Source organism: Alosa sapidissima, chromosome 19, assembly GCF_018492685.1.
Source record: "Alosa sapidissima isolate fAloSap1 chromosome 19, fAloSap1.pri, whole genome shotgun sequence".
Lineage (NCBI taxonomy): Eukaryota > Metazoa > Chordata > Actinopteri > Clupeiformes > Clupeidae > Alosa > Alosa sapidissima.
This window is the reverse complement of record NC_055975.1, coordinates 26,863,999-26,884,089: the sequence shown is the minus strand read 5'-3', so window position 1 is coordinate 26,884,089 and position 20,091 is coordinate 26,863,999. Positions and strand designations below refer to the sequence as shown.

Genomic DNA, 20,091 nt, shown 5'->3' with positions numbered 1-20,091 from the left:
TGACAAAGGGAGCCTTAGAGAAATGAACGCAGCAAGCCTCAGTGTTATTGGGAAATCAATGTCCCACACATTATTCAATCAGTGTTTGATATTTTAATGACATTTGTTACAGTATTTAATTGTATCATCTGTATCAACACACATACCTAAAAACATTATAAAACTATCTTTCTGTTACAGTTTTTGCCCATTGCTTGAACACTATAGACACATGCTTAGACCAAAGTAACAAACTTGAAACTTTTGTTACTATACCTTAAACACAGTGTAACCATACCTTAAATGCTGTGTAACCATACCTTAAACACAGTGTATCCATACCTTAAACACAGTGTATCCATACCTTAAACACTGTGTAACCATACCTTAAACACAGTGTAACCATACCTTAAACACAGTGTATCCATACCTTAAACACAGTGTAACCATACCTTAAACACAGTGTATCCATACCTTAAACAAAAGCGCTGCTTTGCACTTTAGTTGCAATTCTGCAACATACTTGCTCCTTTCTGCAACACACTTGCTCCTGCACACTACACACTATTTCATATATAAGACACATAAATGAAACGTTCATAAATGAAATCTCATGGGTACCACTGGGCCAACACATCTATTCAAAATACAAAACACAAATTGAAAACACTTAGACAAACACTTGAAAATACTTACTTACAAAACTAAACACCAATCAGCCAGCCACAAATAGGCCTCAGTTGAGCCATTTTGAGAACTTTGCAAGCATGGAGGCAGGGAGAGCAAGAGGTGGAGGAAGAGGAAGACAAAGAGAGAGAGAGAGAGAGGAGTAGGAGGTGATCGACGAGGCTTTGCACGGAACAATATTTCAGATGATATTAGAGAAACTTTGATGGATGATGTGATAAATCATGGCCTGACAATGAGGGGAGCTGGGCAGAGAGGCCACCACAGCTAAGCCTGTCTTACAGTAGTGTATTTTTGTTTTTTATTTTATTTACTTTACTGCATTTACTGTACTGTACTGTAATGTATAGTACTGTGATGTACAGTATTGAGTTGATGTTATTTGTAACCTTTCAGTACTTTTTTGTTTTTTGTCAAAATCTTTGTTGGAAAAAAACAACAAAAACTGTAAGTGTCGCATTGAGCTTCACAGACTGCTAACTGATAAACTGAATAAAAGCAGTGCAGTGTTTTATATAAAGTACACTAGTGTGTTGCTGCTAATCTGAAAGTGTATTCATATGATGCAAGTGTGTATCATTTTGTCATCAGAGTGACATTTTGAGGTTTTGGTAGCAGAGTTTCAATTCGACATAGGTTTATTTCCCAGTGTCTTGTGTGGTTGTGTGTAAAGTTTTGACACAATGAGCGAAGTTTTGCAAAAAGTTTTCAAGCAATGGGCTAAAACTGTAATGTAATTCATTATTAAAATCAAAGCATTGTAGAATAAGGTTTGCATACTAGTGTGAGCATTATTAGGTGTTAGCATTATTAGGTGTTCGTTTGGCTGATACTTTTATCCAAAGTGTCAAATAGATCAATGGGCACAAGGGTGAATGGGATTGAACCCACAATCTTGGCTATAACATGCTCCTCAAGCTCCTGAACAGATAAAGGATGATTACATTGACAACTGTTGTTTATATATGTTTATAACGTCTTTGTAACCAATTTACATGCAACCTTAAGAAGCATAATTAGAGGTGCACTGACTAGTCAGCATTGTTTCTCAGAAGATCGAAAGTGTGGCATGGCGTCAGAAGGATATCCACCCACGTCCCCACACTATATAAGCCCTACTTGACCTCTGTGACAGAATCAAGCTGAGGTTGACAGAGGAATAACCACCTACAGAGAACATCCACAGACAGACAGGCAGGCAGACAGACAAACAAACAGATAGACAGACAGACAGAGAGAGAGAAGACTCTAGAAGTATGCATTCAACTTCCAACACTCCAGTTTTCATGGTGAGTTTTAGTATTGTGTGAGTATGTGTGTACATGTGAGAGAGAGAGAGAGAGTGTGTGTGTGTGTTTATGCGTGTGTCTGTGTCTGTGTGTTTATGCATTCTATTTAGTAAATTTGAATAAGCAATGCAGGATTTTTTACTTTCATTTTACATTAAGCTCAAAGAATCAGGCTTTATATAGAGTGCCTAATAGTAACAGATAAATACTTCTTCTACATTATACTTATGGAAAGTTGAAGGAATTGAATGTCCTACTAAGTATCAAATATTGACAAGTTCACCTGTCACCATCACTGCCTGGACTATACCCTGCATCCATGTGTGTGTGTGTGTTACACATCTAAATCTATTAGACACATCTACATCTAATAGACTGTTTATTTCCTTGTGTAGACTAGAATCAGGAGTAAATCTGTAAATCTAATTGAATTGAATTGAATTGAATTGAAGTGAAGTGAAGTGAAGTGAAGTGAAGTGAAGTGAAGTGAAGTGAAGTGAAGTGAAGTGAAGTGAATTGAATTGAATCGAATCGAATCGAATCGAATTGAATCGAATCGAAAAGTGCGTCTTCCTCTGGTTTCAGGTGGCCTGCCTGCTGGGCGTCTGTGTGGTGCTGATGGGGGCACATGGAGCTCCCCACGGGGTTGCCCTATCCAAGTATGCGGGAAAGAAGCCCCATGCCTACCTGCTCCTCAACCACAGCATACCTGAGACCCCGCACATACGCTCCTACAGCAACAGCTCACTGTCACCCTGGGCATACAAGTGAGGGACACACACCTGAACACACACCTGAGCACACACCTGGACTCACACCTGAACACACACCTAAACACACCTGAACACACATCTGGACACACACCTGAACACACACAGTCCACACTAGACACTTCAGACCTCTCATGCTGGCGCACATACACTCAATTATTAGAGCGGTCTGACTGAATTATGGGCCAGATCAGGGCTATGTGTGTATTGGGTTTGTCTGTGATGTAAAGGTAACCACAACTGGCCTGTCATGCGGTAAGATGTACATACACTGAACATACACGTCAATGTAAAGACTTTGTAAAGAGGTGTCTCTCAAGAGACTTAAAATTAGCTGGGGCTTGTGGGTGTGTATGCATATGTCTGTGTGTGTGTATGTGTGCTTGTGTGTGTGTGCGTGCAAGAAACAGCGAGGGGGACACAAGGATGTAACTGACCTAAATCAGCTTTCATGTGGTCAGACCTTGTGTCATATGCAGACATAGTCTTTCCAGACTTCTGATAGAAGTCAGTACGTGTTATTCAGTCAAAATACCCCGCTTAAAGAGCTGACCGTGTGACTTGTTTGTGATGCCTGTATGTGCTGCATTTCTTTGCAGTTTCAGTCTCAGTGTCTAAAGCACACCTGCATCTGCATCTCTTTAGTTGTATGTGTGCAGTGTTTAGTGTGTAGTTGTATTTGTGCAGTGTGTAGTTGTATTTGTGCAGTGTGTAGTGTGTAGTTGTATTTGTGCAGTGTGTAGTGTGTAGTTGTATGTGTGCAGTGTGTAGTGTGTAGTGTGTAGTGTGTATGTGTGCAGTGTGTATGTGTGCAGTGTGTAGTGTGTAGTTGTATTTGTGCAGTGTGTAGTGTGTAGTTGTATTTGTGCAGTGTGTAGTGTGTAGTGTGTATGTGTGCAGTGTGTATGTGTGCAGTGTGTAGTGTGTAGTTGTATTTGTGCAGTGTGTAGTGTGTAGTTGTATGTGTGCAGTGTGTAGTGTGTAGTGTGTATGTGTGCAGTGTGTAGTGTGCAGTGTGTAGTGTGTAGTTGTATGTGTGCAGTGTGTAGTGTGTAGTTGTATGTGTGCAGTGTGTAGTGTGTAGTTGTATGTGTGTAGTGTGTAGTGTGTAGTGTGTAGTTGTATGTGTGTAGTGTGCAGTGTGTAGTGTGTAGTTGTATGTGTGCAGTGTGTAGTTGTATGTGTGCAGGGTTTTGTTTTTTCTCTGCCCGTTCAACATCAGGCCACAGGAAACTCTGTGGGGATCCGTTCACATTCAGAGAAACATTTTTCGATGTTTTTACTAATCCTGCCACCTCCCCCACAGCATCTCCCACGAAGACGACCGCTTCCCTGCTGACATTTTCGACGCGTATTGCCTCCACACTGGCTGCTTGACTATCAAAGGCGAGGAGACCCAGGACCTGCTGTCCACGCCCATCAAGCGTCAGATCCTGGTGCTGAGGAAGAAGGCTGACAGGAAGGGAGAGAACTACTTCATGCTGGACTACATGACCATCACAGTGGGCTGCACCTGTGTGCGTCCGCATGTCCAACAGCATTAGACAAACAGACAAACAAGCAGATCTGTATAGTGTTGAATTGTTGACCTTATTTTATTTAATCACTATATTCTGGCATTTTTTAAAGATCATATTTATTTCATTTGACTTAATTTATGGATTTTTTTTTAACTACTCTTATATTTAATGTATAATTGTTGTCAAATTTTAAACTGTTGGCTGTGCTATTTATTTAATAAAACATTCAGTATTTATCTTGGACTGGTGTGTGTCACGTCAGAAAGCAAAGCGCAAAGAAGAGTGAATAATACTCTGGAGTTAATTTTAACAAGTCATTGTTGTGTGCTGTCTTTCAACACAATAGAGAAATGGCTCTGGCAGTCTATGATAGACTGTCTCAGCATATCCTTTATCCTTTTAAATAAGCAGTGAATGAGTGTGCTGTTAACCCTTAAAGGTGTGGGTTTTTCAACATTCTAACATAAGATTCCGTTCCGCAACAATTGAAGGTTCTAAAATTCTATGTTGAATTCAATGAACCCAGATATTCTTTAGAGCGTTCATTTTCATCCCATCACACCGGTGTGACGGTACACAGAAGCGTTGGCCAGTCTCTGCTTCTTCTTCCCTCCACATAGAGCTGTGCCATTCTAAACCATGAGAGATGAGGTTGTCAGGAGTGTCTGTGCTAAAGGATAGAATTCAGTTCACACATAGCAGAAGGCCTCTTCGAATTGGTGCAGCTTTAAAAGTGTACATGACAAGGCTTTATGTTGATAGTGGTATGTTGGATATACATCCTAAATTTAGTATTTTCAATCCAGGATTAAGTCATAGGAGAGCAATTGATACCTTAACATTCATTCAAAATCAGTGTTTTTCTTTCTCAAAATGGTTAAAGTAAGAACAACTTCTCTGACAAGCCTGATCATTCTGTCAATTACATCACTGCTGGTGTCATTTCTGAATCAATCACAGGAATCCGACTGCAATAATACAATGCTCCTTTAATGTCATCTAAAATAGATTTATCACACTTTCTGTACAGCAGTAAACAGCCACATCAGAAACCAGCTGATCCTCAGTCATTTAGTATGTCCAGTGAGACTAGTCTGAACAACAGGCTTGCTTGTCTCATAGAAAAATGAACATTTTCAAAATGGCCTGCATTTGACAAGTTGAGTTAATGCACATCTTGTGAAATCTTCTTGTAAATGAAGAGACACCAACAGATTCGCCACACACACACACACACACACACACACCCGAACAAACGTCCACACACACACACACACACACACACACACACATGCATCCGAACAAACGTCCACACACACACACATACACCCGAACAAACGTCCACACGTCCACACACACACACACACACACACACACACACACACATGCATCCGAACAAACGTCCACACACACACACACACACACACGCGCACAAACTGTCAACCGGGCACAGTTGGCACATGAGTAAAGTGTTCACATGACACTTCACATTAAGGTAGTGATGATCAATTCTTTCACTGCTCTTTTTGCACACGACCCGTAGCGCAATAGATGACCAGGTCCCTCTTAGTCAATAAAAAGTTCCAGCATCCGAACGATAGTGTTTGTTAACATAATGTTATCTGTCCCAAACTATCAAACTGAACTTTTTTTTTTTTAAAGACAAAAAAGTCAGTCCTTTGGTGAGTGGGCTCCCAAATGTTCAGCGAGAGTTCTGACCAGGCCTCAAGGAACCTGGAATACAGAGGTCAAAAGAACAGCGATTAGAAAAGAAACTGACACCAAGCCGAGGACAAAACAGCCACTTACACACCAAAAGTTTAGTGAAATATTTGTTTTTATCTTGGGGGAGGGGGATCAGTGCATGCTAACACAGTACAGACTTCACATATAGTTCAGTCATTCTTATGTTCCGAGTGAGACACGCGCGTGTGTGTGTGTGTGTGTGCGTGTGTGCGCACGTGTGTGTGTGTGTGTGTGTGTGTGTGTGGGCTTCTACTCTAATCACAGAGATACACATCGACTCGCCAACACACAACTACCAATCACAGCACAACAAACCAAATGCAATACGTGAATTAAACCTACTAGTACTGACTTAAAACTGCATTTTGAATTACATTATATCAATAGCTAATCACATTGATGACCCACAGCATATCAAATACACATTTACTTCTATCACTGACACGTAAACTAACACTAACATCTAAGGCAAAAGTTGCATGGAAATTCAGTGCAGACTTTATTGTGTTTACATTTACGGATAATTGAAAGTGTGCTTTTAGTTAGTTTTGTTTTTACTATTAAGATCATTCTTTGATCACTTTAAGCAGTCCTCATTCAGGCCTAGCAGCGTTTGAGGCCAAAAAACAAAGCAACTTTCGGCCTCATTGCTAAATATGTGTGCGCCTGAGTTCCTTCTGAGCCCAATATAAGAAAGAAAGACAGGTCATTTTCTTATCGCCGCCATCTGCTTACTGACAAAATCTTGTGTGTTATGACTCACACACAAAGACACAATGACACCACAAAAGCGCAGAACACGGTTTCAGGCGACATAATATCTAGCTGATGCAACACGTATCCACAGCACTCTGAATTTCCATGTCAGATGCACAAACCATCCTCTCTCTCTCTCTCTCTCTCTCTCTCTCTCTCCCTATGTCTCCTCTCTCCCCCAGTCATGTTAGATATGGATCTCCATCCTAGTGTTGCAAAAAAGCTCTCCCTGGTTTTGATGTCCCTCCTCTGAGATTAGAAAAGGGACACAGCAAAACCAGTTGTGTGTGGAGACTCAGAGACTGAGGCGCTCTACTCGCTGCAATCATCCATCAACTCCTTATTTCTCCTCACCTCCTCAGCGTGCTTGTCCTGGAAGACAAATGAGAAAAAGAGAGAGAGAGAGAGAGAGATGAAGAGAGGATAAAAAGGAAATTGTTAGAACACAAATGGAAAGGTTTACTTCAAGCTGGAGATTATTTTATTTCCATAAACGCATAATAAAATGCATATTATTGCACTTTCACACACACACACAGAAAGACAGAAAGAGAGAGAGAAGCACACACACACACCAACACACACACACACACACACACACAGAAAGACAGAAAGAGAGAGAGAGAGAGAGAGAGAGAGAGAGAGAGAGAGAGAGAGAGAGAGAAGCACACACACACACACACACACACACACAGGTCCACTGGGTGATGAGAGTTCTCTGCTCACCTTCTCCTGCAGGCGGCCCAGCATGGCGGCGATGTGTGCGTCTCTCTTCTCCTTCTTGGCCTCCATCCTCTGCTCCAGCTTCTCCCGCGCCATCTTGATCTTGTTGTTGTGCTCCTCGATGGCCTTCTGGGCCACCTCCCTCTCGTGCTCGCGCTTCTCTGCCAGCTGCTTCAGACGCTCAGCCTCCTGGCACTGGAGCAGGACAGGAAACACACACAGCCATGTTACAATCACATTCAGACTCAGTCAAAATGTCAACCTGATCCCTGAGATTCGTGATTTGAGCAGCCAGACAATTATAGACCTCTGAGAGTTAAAGATGCTACTAAGAAAAATAAAGGTGAGATTGAGTACAGTGTGTGTTTGTATATGTGTTTGTTTTTATATACTGTATGTTTATGTCCAGTAAGCTATATTTTAATATGTAGGTGTATGCATGCCTCAGAAGCAATCTATATTCTAAGAAAGCTGGTTTCTGATTTTCTCAAGAAACGTTTTGAAATACACACTAACACACTAAATACTGTTAGATTGCATTTGCTTCCCATTCACAATACCATGCTTCTGTAAAGCTGTCTGTTACGCTACCTGAGCATTATTTATTTGAAAACAAGCACTCAAGAATAGTCAAACTCTTCATTTGCACTGAGTTTACTGACACCACATAGCCACATAACTTTACTTGACAATGTTGACATAAGAGTGACATGACACTGTCATGAACGAGTCATAAACAAGTCATAAATGTTTATGACATAACGCTTCTGTTATTAAGTGACATTCAGTTTTTGTCATAACAAGTTAGGGTTAGGATTAAGGTTAGGTTTAGGGTTAGGGTTAGATTTAGAGTTAGGGTTAGGGTTGGGGTTGGGGTTAGGATTTTGGTTAGAGATTAGGATTAGGGTTAGGGTTAGGGTTAGGTTTAGGTTTCATGTGTCATGACATTGTCATGTCACTCTTATGTCGATACTGTCAAGTAAAGTGTTACCGGCTAATGACTCTCTACTCCACCCTATAGGAGGGTAGTGGTAGTGCTCTGCTCTGATCTGCTCCCTTACCTTCCTCCTCTCCTCCGCGGCCTCCAGCTTCTTCTGGATGCCCTCCAAGGAGGGGTCCCTTCGGGGCGGGATGGTGGGCTGGAAGTCGTGGTTCCCTTCGAAGGATGGCGGCCTCAGGATGACCTCAAAGGCCTGGCCAGAGGCACGCTTGTTGAGCTCAATCACCTCCATGTCTTTGATGATGCACAGGTTGAGATCCACCACATCTGGTAGGGTAGTAGCAGGAGGTTAGAATCTACTACAAGTACTGCATGATCCATTGAGTCTATGTAACATGCTTGCATGGCTATTTTCCCTCCAGAAAAAAATGGTATTTTAAACATGAATCTCATTCTGAACATTCATTTAAACAATTTAATTGTCATTTATTTGGTATAAGCTTTGCCAGAATTTGATCATCAAAAAGCTAGAACATTGTGAGTTGTGCTAATTACAAAGATTTGAGTAGTGACTGACAGCACAAGCTCTGGTACCTTCTTTTGTTTTGGTGATCTTTTCTTGTGGCTGGGGCAGGATGCAGGAACAGAAGAGCGACACCAGGGGGAGCTCTCGCATCTTCTCTTTGTATGCTGTGAGGAGGAGAGAAGAGCACAAAAGGCATGCTCAGCACCATGTGCTCCTCCCGGCTTTCTCTTTCTTCCCCCCATATCCCTCTCTCTCTCTCTCTCCATCTCTCCATCTCTTATGTTCATTCATTCCCTCTTTCTGTTGCTTTCTCTCACACAGTATTTCACATCACGCATGAACATATTTCATATTCAACAACAGATCTCCCATGATCAGATACACATAAGCATTTACAAACATATATAAAAAAGACCATACCTGCTAGTGTCATTCTTCTTCAGTAAGATCACACTCTTCTGAAAGTCCTTTAATGTGTCTCACTGGGGTGATTCTGAAGGACAAACACACACACACAGCGTGGTGCTGCAGTTATACAGTACACACACTGATGCTGTTGTGCAAAACAAAATGTTAATAACAAAATCCATTGTATTAGTCTTCATCAGATGACTAAGACATGCAGCACTAATGCCTCGGTAGGTCATTCATACCTGCGCACGTCTGGGTAATTGCGGATCTATTTCTGTATCTGAGAGCCCTTCAAACGCTCACGATCAAACAGCACAGACAATGAGGGCAAGTGAGAGTGGGCCAAGCACAGCCCAGCCACAGTATCCTCAGTGCCAGGGAGCATTAAGCCTGAGCAAACAACTAATTATCAAATACCACTTTCATCCACCCACTGAACAACATCGCTCTCTCTCTCTATCTCTCTCTCTTTCTCTCTTTCTTTATATCTCTCTCTGGCCTTCTCTCTCAGGTCTTATTTCTCTGTCCACCTCTTCTCTTTCTCTCTCATTCTCTCATTCTCTCTCCTCTCTGTGTGTCTGCCTACACACTCCAACTGCTCCCACGGCCTGTTCTCCACACACACACACACACACACACACACTTGTTCGTCTCGTTCATAGTCTCCTAGAGTGCTGTGCTGTTGTGGCCCACGCTTTCCCGCCTCTCCTCGTGCCTGCTGCGAGTGTAGGCCCATTCACACGCTGCACACTGTGCCAACGCCGCCAACGCCGCCCGCCTCTGCCACTGAAGTTGTGAAAGCTGGACTTAAAACACACTTTAACTCTTCACTATGTGAGCTCAGACCTTCACTGTCTGCCCTCTTTCCTGTATACGTGGTCTCATTTTTTTTTTTTTTTATCAAACTTAGGACATACTACATGTGAAGTCCTTTTTCTGTACAAATGAAAAGAAGGTGCATCGGTCTCCTATCTTATTTACAATTTGGGTGGTGCTATTGTTGCACTTGTCTCCAATAGTAGTCCACAAAAGCTGTGCTGAAAATAAAACACAATTTTGTGATCTGTGAAGAGACTAGGGCAAACTAAACTAAATTAAACTCCACCACCCTACACTCTTGTACACAATAGTTTCTGTCATCCACTCTGCACATATCTTCAGACCAAACACAACAGCACAATCAAACACAATAATAAAGTCAAACTAGCAGCTAGCCAATTGCTAAAAGGGAGCTATAGGCTAACCAGTCTAACCCACTACCAGTGAATTATGCTAAGCTAGGCTAACACTGTCAGACTGGGCTATGGCACAGACAGAGAAGAGAAGCATATGCATCCTATTATCTATCTTATCTATCTATAAGGAAACTTTCCAAAAAGTCGGTTACTTCATGCACCACCACAGCGCCGCACAGCATGGTGGCAGGCAGGAGACGCTGGCTTAGTTCTGGCCCAGGTGTGGCCCTGACCCGCCCGGTTCCCCTGCTCCTACCACTGATCAATGTCTCCCATCCCAGAGGGCCAGCGATTTCATTACCCCTCTCTTTAAGTAAATGGGGGAACACATCACCCCCCCACCCCCCCACGCTCTCTCACTAGCACAAAGGAGTTTCTTTGTATTAAAAATGCATAAGTGCTTCCTAATGCAACATGCACATCAGTGAGGGGGGAAGAATCACGTCACTGTTGTTCTGCAACACCATGCACCATGATTTTAAGTTCATGGACTACAAAGTGCTGCCTGCATGTGTGCCGTTAAAGCCCAGTGCAGGTGATCTCTGGAACACCGTGTAATCAGCTGGTGTTGTGCTCTTGTGCCGCTGCACTCCTCTCCAGAGGCGTTACGTTATCACTAGCGGAGACGCAGATCAGCGCAGCCGAGCTGGTGCAAACAACAACGCAGCAGCCCGTCTCCGGACAAACACAAACACCCCCAAAAGTATCATACACCAGTCCATAAAGACACATTATCTTATCAAAAGCTTTGCACTTGGCTCTCTGCATGCATCAGTTGTGACGAACAACACAACTGGATGGAATTCCCCAACCCAACCCAATAACCCAAGCTGCAAAACCCTTGCAATCACTGCACATAGCAGAAAGCACTGTGTGCAAATAGAGAGCATGCACTGACTGAGAATGTAAAGTGAATGTAAAGTGTTTAGTGAGGAGTGCAGAGTGAATGCTGTGTGTTGCCTTACCTCTATCTGGAGACCCCACGGAGAGAGAGAGTAGTGAGGTGATGTGAGCTTCGAGGAGCTGTGTGTTGCTCAGTGACTGCCTGCTGCTGTTTGAGCCCCTCAGTAGCCCAGCATCAGCACCAACTCCAGCTCCTCATGCTGCATGACATCACCTTCCAGCCTTCCCATTGGCTGACAAGGATGCTGGCTCCTGATGGGCTAGAAGCCTTGAGAGTGCAGATGGGGGGTGGAGGAGGAGGAGGGGCGGAATGGGGGGATGGGGGGGGTGGTCGGGGGAGGGGGTGGTGGTTAACCCTTTCTCTGCCACTCTGTGTGGAGGTAAAAAAAAAAGAGCAAGTGGGAAATGCCATAGCAACTGTGCAGACATGAGAGGATTAGTAGGATTACAAGAAACTCCTCTGGTTTAAAGACATAATTGGAAAAATCCTGCAAACAATGACTGTGTATTCTCTATGGCATTCATTCTCTATTTATATTCCCTTCTTCATATTTGTGTTTATTTATTTAATAGGGACAGTACTGATCATGCTCATTTCAATAAGCCATGTAAATGTATCGGATTTAGCCGGTTGATGTTTCTATTGTATTAGCAGACATTACTCTGTTGGGAAAGGGCTTTGATGGTGCTGCTGCAAAGCATGAACTACACCATCAGAAAGAGCAGAGATACCGTTAGCTCCCGGTCTGCTGTGTGTCTATTGCTTTCCAGCAGAGATGGGGAAACCCGCCTTCAGAAAGTAAACATTCTACCACATACGTATGTGTTCCAACCATTCAGTAAAAAACAGCTGATTCTTATTAGCTCCACTCCTCAGCCAGGCAGAGGAGGTTTTAGGTGCACAGGTATGACCAATGCATACTGTACAAGACTTTTACTTTCTGAAGCCAGGTTTCCCCGTCCCTGTTTGGTACACAGGCATGCAGGTGACCTCCATGGCCACACAGGTGACCCCACGGGCACGCAGGTCACCCTATTCAAAGCTCACCTTCTCACATGTCACCAAGCACAAGAGGATGAATCTGATTTTGTTGGCGTTTGTGAATGTGAGCATGTCACTAAACATTACATTACACTCACACAAAACACATGCACTAACACATGCACTCTTGAAACTAACATGGCAAAATAAAGAACCTATTCAACTGAACTGTAGCCTGTTTGGTCTTCTATTAGTGGCAGTCACTTGTGGCATGTAACAGATATCTCTCTCCATTCATGAGCATGAGATCCGAACGTGTAAACCGTTGTAATCCTTGCTAATTTTTCTGCGGGAGGGAGGGAACAGGTTTCGACTGGTTGATGCCTGAGGAGACAGGGCTCTGAAATGTCAGATCTGAATCAGTCAGCAGAGAGGGATCTATGTCTCATCTGTTGAGCAGGGCCGCTAAGCTCGCTCTCCCTCGCTAACTCTCCCTATAGCCCAGCTGGGGGAGTGGGACTCTTGTCACGTCGCCAGTCGACTCACTGTTTGAACAGTCTGTCTGGGGCTCTTTAGAGGAGACCATCTGCTGCTCTGGTCTCTCGCCAGGTGTGCAGATCCTTCACCAAAGAGCCCTCGGAGGGCACCGTGTCAGAGCGCAGGCTATAAATATGAGTCTGATAGGGCCAAAACCCATATTCATTTATAAACTACCAAAATGCTGGCGATACTTGTTACCTCGTAAACTTGGGAATGATCTGCAAAGGAAGGGCAGATTTTGAATGCATGATTGCTGTCAATTGTTACTAACGCAGAATTTACTTAGATTTAGATTAGATTAGATTAGATTCAACTTTATTGTCATTTAGCAGAGTACAGGTACAAAGCCAATGAAATGCAGTTGGCAGTCCAACCAGAAGTGCAAAGAAGGATTCAGTACCAAGTGCAAGTAGAGTATGGTTGTGTAGACAATAGAGATTAATAATGTGCAGTGTATAGTTGGATAAATACAGGATTTAAAACGGAACTGAAAAAAAATGTAAAACATCTGATTTTCAAATATCAGTCAAGGAGACAGAGAAACATTTAGGCAACTCAGGACACTCAGTGAGAAAAAAAACAAACAGCACATGACAGGATGGAGGGCCACACTTCCCATCAATGAGGAAAGCAGACCCACAATACACCTGGACCACCCTAGCGGGAACCAGGGTTCTCTGCGGAACCGACTCTGTGGTCAGGGACAGTCTCTGTTGCGGAACTCTTGAGTGGCTGCTTTAACAGAAACACCACAGTAATTCTGGAACATTGCTACATCTTCTAGAACACTCCGTGGAGTTCTGAGAGTCCTGAGGAGTTCTGAGGAAAGGTTGAGTTTGCCATGTAGAGAGCTGCTGTGAAGGCTGCCGTGCTGGTTGTGAGTAATCAGTGGGTCTATAAGCTGACAGTCTCAGCCCACCTCCAGCACAGTACACACACACACACACACACACACACACCCTCTAATCAGATGCAGTGTAAAAGCACAGGCTGTACGCCACCACACGATGTGTTCATGTGTGAGCTTGACACAGCAAACACTCACAGGACCAAATGCCAGAACTGGATTTAGAACAAGCTCTCTCTAGCTTGTATAGGGTGGGTCTGAGAGAGCATCTTCAGAAATGGCCTGTGGCAGTCTACAGACTGTCCCCAGTTTATCTGCAATATTCAGAAGTATTGTTCTCAGCTTTTAAATAACCAATGTGTTTAAATAACAATGTGAAACGAGTTCCCTGTAGATCCTTCAGTACTTGAAGGAGCCCTCAGTGAACTTCCTTGAACTTTTTTCCAGTAGAGGCGAATGCAGATATTAGCTGTAGCGTTAGCATCGATCTTATGCAGGCAGCGGTGGTGGCAGGTCGCTTTAAGAGCTGCAGCATTGAATGTCCTCATTGGCGAAGGGCTAAGGGAAAACAGTCTCACTCCCACTACCCCTCCCTCATACACACACACACACACACACATACACACACACAGCCCTGCCCCCCAACTGACTCGTGCAGTCCTCATCTTCTATTCTGCTCAGGCAACCTAGATGATGTCATCCAGCTGTCTGCAGCCCTGAGCGTGTGTGTGTGTGTGTGTGTGTGTGTGGAGTGGGGGGGGGGCTCCCACACTGACGCATTGAGACAAATGCGTAGCTAGCTCCTAGCTTAGCATCAGACAAAGATGAGGCACTATTTGTCGCTGCAGAGGATGTCCTACTGCTGTTGCTGCTGCTGTTGTTGTTGATTGGGATTGTGCAATTGTTGTTTGTGCATCTAACACATCTGCAGATCTACAGATGTCTATCACCCCTGCAGTAGCAGGACAGAAACCCTGCAATGACCTAAGCGCCTCAGAGAGGTGGAGGGGAGAGGAGAGAGAGGGAGAGAGAGAGGGGAGGGAGAGAGAGAGGGGAGGGGAAAGGAGAGAGAGGGAGAGAGAGAGGGGAGGGAGAGAGGGAATGGGAGGGGAGGGAGGAGGGGTAGATAAGGGAAACAATGTGGCTGCTAGGAAAGCCTCATCACCACCGCAAAGAACCTCCAGTGATGTCATTTCCAGCCAATCCGGTGAGCCCAGCTCGCAGCCCTCTCTCTTCTTCTCTCTCTCTCTCTCGAATGATGTAGACAACCAATGTGAAGCTGACCTCACCCAGAACAGCGCATAGCCAGAAATCTATCATGCCATTTTTTATGCAATACAGATTGATCCGTGCCCCTAATGAAAGTCTTATTTTGCAGCCCATTACAACCACCCCCCCCCCAGGCCTCATAGGATGACCCACATCAGGCTCCTAATGATGTCATTAGGCTGTTAAAAGATCTGTCATGCATTTAGATATGAAAAATCTATATTCAATAAATAAATGAATTTGCTTTGCATTTTTGGGATCAATAGGCCAAAGAGATCCACCTGCCACGTGTAATTCAGAGGGGTGGGGTGCTGTTTATCTGAGAGAGAGAGAGAGAGAGTAAGAGAAAGAGAGGATGGGGAAGGGAGAGAGAGAGATAGAGGAAGAGAAAGAGGTTGGGGAAGAGAGAGAGAGAGGGAAGGGTAGAGAGAGAAAAAGGGGATGAGGAAGAGAGAGACAGAGGATGAGGAGTCTGTGAAGAAGTCCGAGCATTGCAGTGACCTCACTCCTCATGTGAGCCGCTGGGTGCCCATGACGTCGTGCCACAGGATTTAGGATAATTCATGACGCTTACCTCAGCGCCAGGCCGCGCAAGAGGTGTTTTTGTCACCTCAGCGTGCTGCTTGAAAAAAAAAAAAAAAAACGACTGAAATAAAGTGTGAGGAATTTTATTCCTCAAATTCTTGACTTCACTGCAGTGACATTTCTGAGGTTTATAATGCATTGTGATACTTCAGGTCGCAATATGCTTTGTGAGTGTCGTAATAACAATATATGAACAGCTATATCAGTGGTTCCAATGTTATTTTCACATTTTGGTTCCATGTTACATTTCCCTTCTCGGCCCCCTGGATCTGGTGTTGTTTAAATGTAGGCCTGTTGATGACTCCTATGTTTGTGTGTGGCTATTTTGTTTTGAATGTATGGTCTTCCTTGTAAAAAAAAAAAAAGCATTAATAAAGACAAATCTCCTCCTGTTCGTCTTATCGTCATGTCTCTATTCCCCACTAGTGGGACCCATCCCACACTTTGAGAACCACTGGGGTTTATACTTATGTCAATCATTATGAAGATAATAAAATACTATATAAGCCTTTATTAATGTTTTTAAGCCTAGAATACTTTATGAACACTTGGTTCGTAGAAAGTGTTTTTGAATGTTCTATACATTTACGTTACAAAGGTCCTCTACATTTATCCAAAGACTCTTTTTGAAATAAAGAAATATATGGTTCAGATAACTTGGTTAAACCCCTGACGGGTTTATACTGTTTTTTTTTATACTGCATATTGTATAATTGTATTCAAAATTCCATAAAACCTAAAATATTATCAATCCGACGTGATACAACACACAAATCTATTCTATCCGTTCGAGCAGTGCGTTCGCATTGAAAACCTCTCGTTTCCGGTTTTCTCATTGAGCTGAGGTGTGCCCACTGCTGTGCTGTGCCCGCTGCTGTGCTGTGCCCGCTGCTGTGGTAGCTTGTGTATCTAAAGTACTGTAGCTGCTGTACTAATGGGCAGCAGTGGGCAGTGGTAGAGATAGCAGGGCACTGGATGGTCCTTTAGAATGGAGGGAGGGTGACGCCACGTTAACGGGCAGCAGTAGGCAGTGGTAGAGCTAGCAGGGCACTGGGCGGTTCTTTAGAATGGAGGGAGGGTGACGCCATCCTAATGGGCCCAGCCCTTGTAGGCCTAATGGCTCCATGACTCATATCTCCTGGAGTGGATTACAGCACCTCTCAAGCCAGAGAGGCCCATAAAGAACAGACAACATTAACTCCACACACCTCCTACTCAAATGCAACAGTAGCGTGTGCACACACACACACACACACACACACACGCACACGCACACACACACACACACACACACACACGCACACACACACACACACACACAGTTCCTCCCTTTGAAGAAAGCTGTGAGTTGGGATACTAGAAGGAGATATTCAGGGAGTTTCAATTCAATTCAATTCGATTCAATCAAAACACTTTATTTATCCCCAAGGGGCAATTTGCACAGCCACACAGAATAGCACACAGATATAGGTAATATACAAATATACATAGAAGTGTAAAAGGCTGTAGAAAATAAATATATCAGGAATGTAAAGGACAGTACAGCAGTCACATTTTTGTCATGTATCAGTTGTCTTAAGGTAAACAATTAGAAGGCTACTGTATTTAAACGTATGACATTTGAAACTCTCAGTTGGTAACTATTTCAGTCTCAGTTGCATATCACAGAAAGAAAATGTGTGATCGATAAATCACAAGAATTGATTAATGTATTGATGTATGATAAATCGCAAGACATTTGGTCTCACTCACACATTCAATTATGTGCAGGTATGTCATGAAATGGCAAGGAATGGTATCCAGTGATGGGATACTGGAACATTTGACCATACTGTATGTCATCAGTTTGCAAGTTGCAACATACAGCAGATGCACAGCACATACATGCAATGTAACACAGACACAGAAAAAAAATGTAAAAAACACAGAAAAAAAAATGTAAAAAAGATGGCAAAAAAAAGAGACAAAGATGGAAAAGTGAGAAGAGGAAATGTTTCTCAGTGTTTTCTGTTTCATCAGTGGCCCTGAGCTGTCAAATGAAACACACACGCACAATGATCATATTCTAAGAGACAAAGCAGTTTACAGTTTACAATCAATTTCACAGAGATTAAATATCCTATAGTTTTGACTAGATCTTTACATCTACATAGCCAGCACAGGTGTGTACCAGAGGGATCACCTGTGCAGATGCCAAATAGCACAGCGCACTAGCCTAGTGCTTCACAAAACCCCACATAGACTACACACTGGGAAAAGCAACCAGGGCTATACTCTAAGACATTAGAGGAAAACTAGACTGCTGTGTAAAAGCGTTACACAACAGTCCGTGCTTGACTGATTAGAGCAAGAAACCACTGTAAAAGTTACTGCATAAGATCTGGTATGACTCACCAGTCATGACTTCTATTCGCCTCCACAAATAATGCTAAAACTGAACTTCATTCCATCTTTATTATAAGTAAGTAATGAGAAAAGACAGAAGAATAAAATTAGGCCTATTTGATATGTATTTATTTTTATCATGTCAGAGACAAGGTATGCTATGGCAACGTGAACCGTTTCCATTTCCGTTTCCGTTTCCATTTGTGCTTAGCAGGTGGGCAGATAGAGGATCATGGTCACTCCAGGGAACACCATCAGTCCCCTGACTTTACCTTAGAGCTCATGGGTGAAATCACCCCTTGCATGACTTATGAATGCTGATATGCCCAACAAAGGGAAAGCAAAAATTCCTGCAGATCACACAGATGTGATCATGGGGTTATTAGCCTAACTTTAAGGTTGACAAAAAAACTAAACAAATATGCAAACATCTGTTTTAGGCCAGCTGCAACAAAATACATTTCATGATCGTGATGAAGAAGTATAGACTTCAGAAAGGAAGTTGCTAAGTTGAATGTTTGAACTGTGCAATATAATAGTTTGACAACTGCACATCCCCCAATATTAGTTATTTGAGTCAGTCTTTCCCATTCTGAGCAGCCCAGGACTCGTTCATTCCTTTAGTCTTTTTTTTCACATGCTTGATCCTAAGCGCCCAGATGAGTAATCATAGTAGGCGTCGTGACATTTCCTGCCTTGATTTGATTCCCGCGCCAGATCCCGGTTCTTTGTGTTCGTCTGTGTGAAGTGAGCGTGTCTGTCAGCCGTGTAGCGCCGGGAGGTGTGTGTGTGAGGCGGGGAAGATGATGGGAGGGGGTGCGAGTTAAATGCCACCACGCGATGACTCACACACTCTCTCCCCGCTCGTTCGGCACATCCACTGGCATCTGCCGTTGTGCTCGCCTCGTCTGGCGCACGACCCCCGCGCTCGCCTCGTGAAGAACTCCAATGCCTCCCGAAGGTGCTTTTCTTCTTTCTTTCTTTTTGCCTTTCATCTTTTCCTTCCTCTCTCCTCTGCCTGTGGGTGGGAAATAGTTGTCCTGGAGTCTTTAAAATACTCTGAAAGAACTTTTGCTCACAAGGTCAAAGTGTCTGAGCTTTTTTGCTTTACTGCTGAAGAGGGGATGCTGGACTTCCTCTTAATTGTTACGGAATTGAAATCCTCTTCCTATCGCACTCAGCGTTGTGCAAGTTAGACTTCAGAATGCAGGCCTTCCAGAAAGCCTTTCCCGTTTTCTCGGTTTCTGCTACACACATACATTTGTACATCCTTCCTGAACCGTCTGACAAGTCAAACTTAATTGCAATGCATTCAAGATGTGACTGAATTCTCATTTGCCTGAATAAAAATGCTCTCATGCAGTAGATTCCAGACACGGGAGGAGTGCAGTGAAATTTAGACAAATGTAGTATATAGATTACTTCTACTCCAATTCTGACCATGCTGAAAAACATTTTTGCTAGGATGCAAACAGGTGATTACATACATTTGTACATCCTTCCAGAGGCGTCAGTCAAGTCAAACTTAATTGGAACCCATTCTGCTGTGACCACATTTGAACAGATTGGCAGATGGGAATTCAATCTCATGCAGTAGATTCTAGAGACGGGAGAAGTGGAAGGCAGTGAAATATAGGAAAACGTGGTATGAAGGGTCAGGCCACCATGCTCTTCTCATTCAGAGTTTCCTCTCATTACTATGAAGCAGTAGTACGCTGCAGGGTTACTGAGAGCCGGTGTACTGCAGGGTGTTTGTGAATGTAAATGTAAAAAAGGCAGTGGCAGTTCAAATGACAGAAGGTATGAAGGCGTTGAATCTCTTAACGCCCAGACTGTCCATGCTACTCCTCTCTATTTCTCTCTCTCTCCCCCTCTCCCATATGCCAAAATGAAGCCGGTGCCCCCCCCCCCCACACACACACACACACACACACACACACACACACACACACACACACACACACACACACACACAAAAATGAGAGTGGGAGAAAGCTC

General features: G+C 43.4%; 2 protein-coding genes across 5 annotated transcripts in view; one reads left to right on the top strand and one right to left on the bottom strand.

Annotated features, from left to right (window-relative positions):
- il17a/f1 (interleukin 17a/f1) overlaps window positions 1–4,392 on the top strand; it is a 5,788-nt gene extending 1,396 nt beyond the window's left edge. For both annotated transcript variants that reach the window (XM_042072616.1, XM_042072614.1), the window contains 3 exons: window positions 1,719–1,955; window positions 2,541–2,722; window positions 4,032–4,392. In XM_042072616.1, the coding sequence (XP_041928550.1) occupies window positions 1,923–1,955; window positions 2,541–2,722; window positions 4,032–4,269 (453 nt within the window). In that variant the 5' untranslated portion in view covers window positions 1,719–1,922 and the 3' untranslated portion in view covers window positions 4,270–4,392. The remainder of the gene's footprint in view (window positions 1–1,718; window positions 1,956–2,540; window positions 2,723–4,031) is intronic.
- Window positions 4,393–5,904: 1,512 nt separating this feature from the next.
- Window positions 5,905–11,708, bottom strand: stmn4l (stathmin-like 4, like). Of its 3 annotated transcripts, XM_042072276.1 has the most exons (7): window positions 11,548–11,708; window positions 9,357–9,429; window positions 9,005–9,100; window positions 8,532–8,737; window positions 7,474–7,665; window positions 7,102–7,119; window positions 5,905–5,979 (listed from the first exon to the last, which is right to left on the bottom strand). In XM_042072276.1, exons 2-7 carry the CDS (start codon window positions 9,367–9,369, stop codon window positions 5,971–5,973), a joined length of 534 nt encoding a protein of 177 aa, XP_041928210.1. In that variant the 5' UTR covers window positions 9,370–9,429; window positions 11,548–11,708; the 3' UTR covers window positions 5,905–5,970. The 3 variants fall into 3 exon arrangements, with proteins under 3 accessions (XP_041928210.1, XP_041928208.1, XP_041928209.1); XM_042072274.1 differs by having other exon boundaries at window positions 5,905–7,119; XM_042072275.1 differs by lacking the exon at window positions 11,548–11,708 and adding an exon at window positions 9,590–9,611 and having other exon boundaries at window positions 5,905–7,119.
- Window positions 11,709–20,091: the final 8,383 nt, after the last annotated feature.

Coding starts and splice junctions, on each gene's coding strand:
- stmn4l (XM_042072274.1), bottom strand. Junction 8,738..9,004: donor GATCACCAAAACAAAAGAAG/GTACCAGAGCTT, acceptor CTACCCTACCAG/ATGTGGTGGATCTCAACCTG. Junction 7,120..7,473: donor TGGGCCGCCTGCAGGAGAAG/GTGAGCAGAGAA, acceptor TTTGTCTTCCAG/GACAAGCACGCTGAGGAGGT.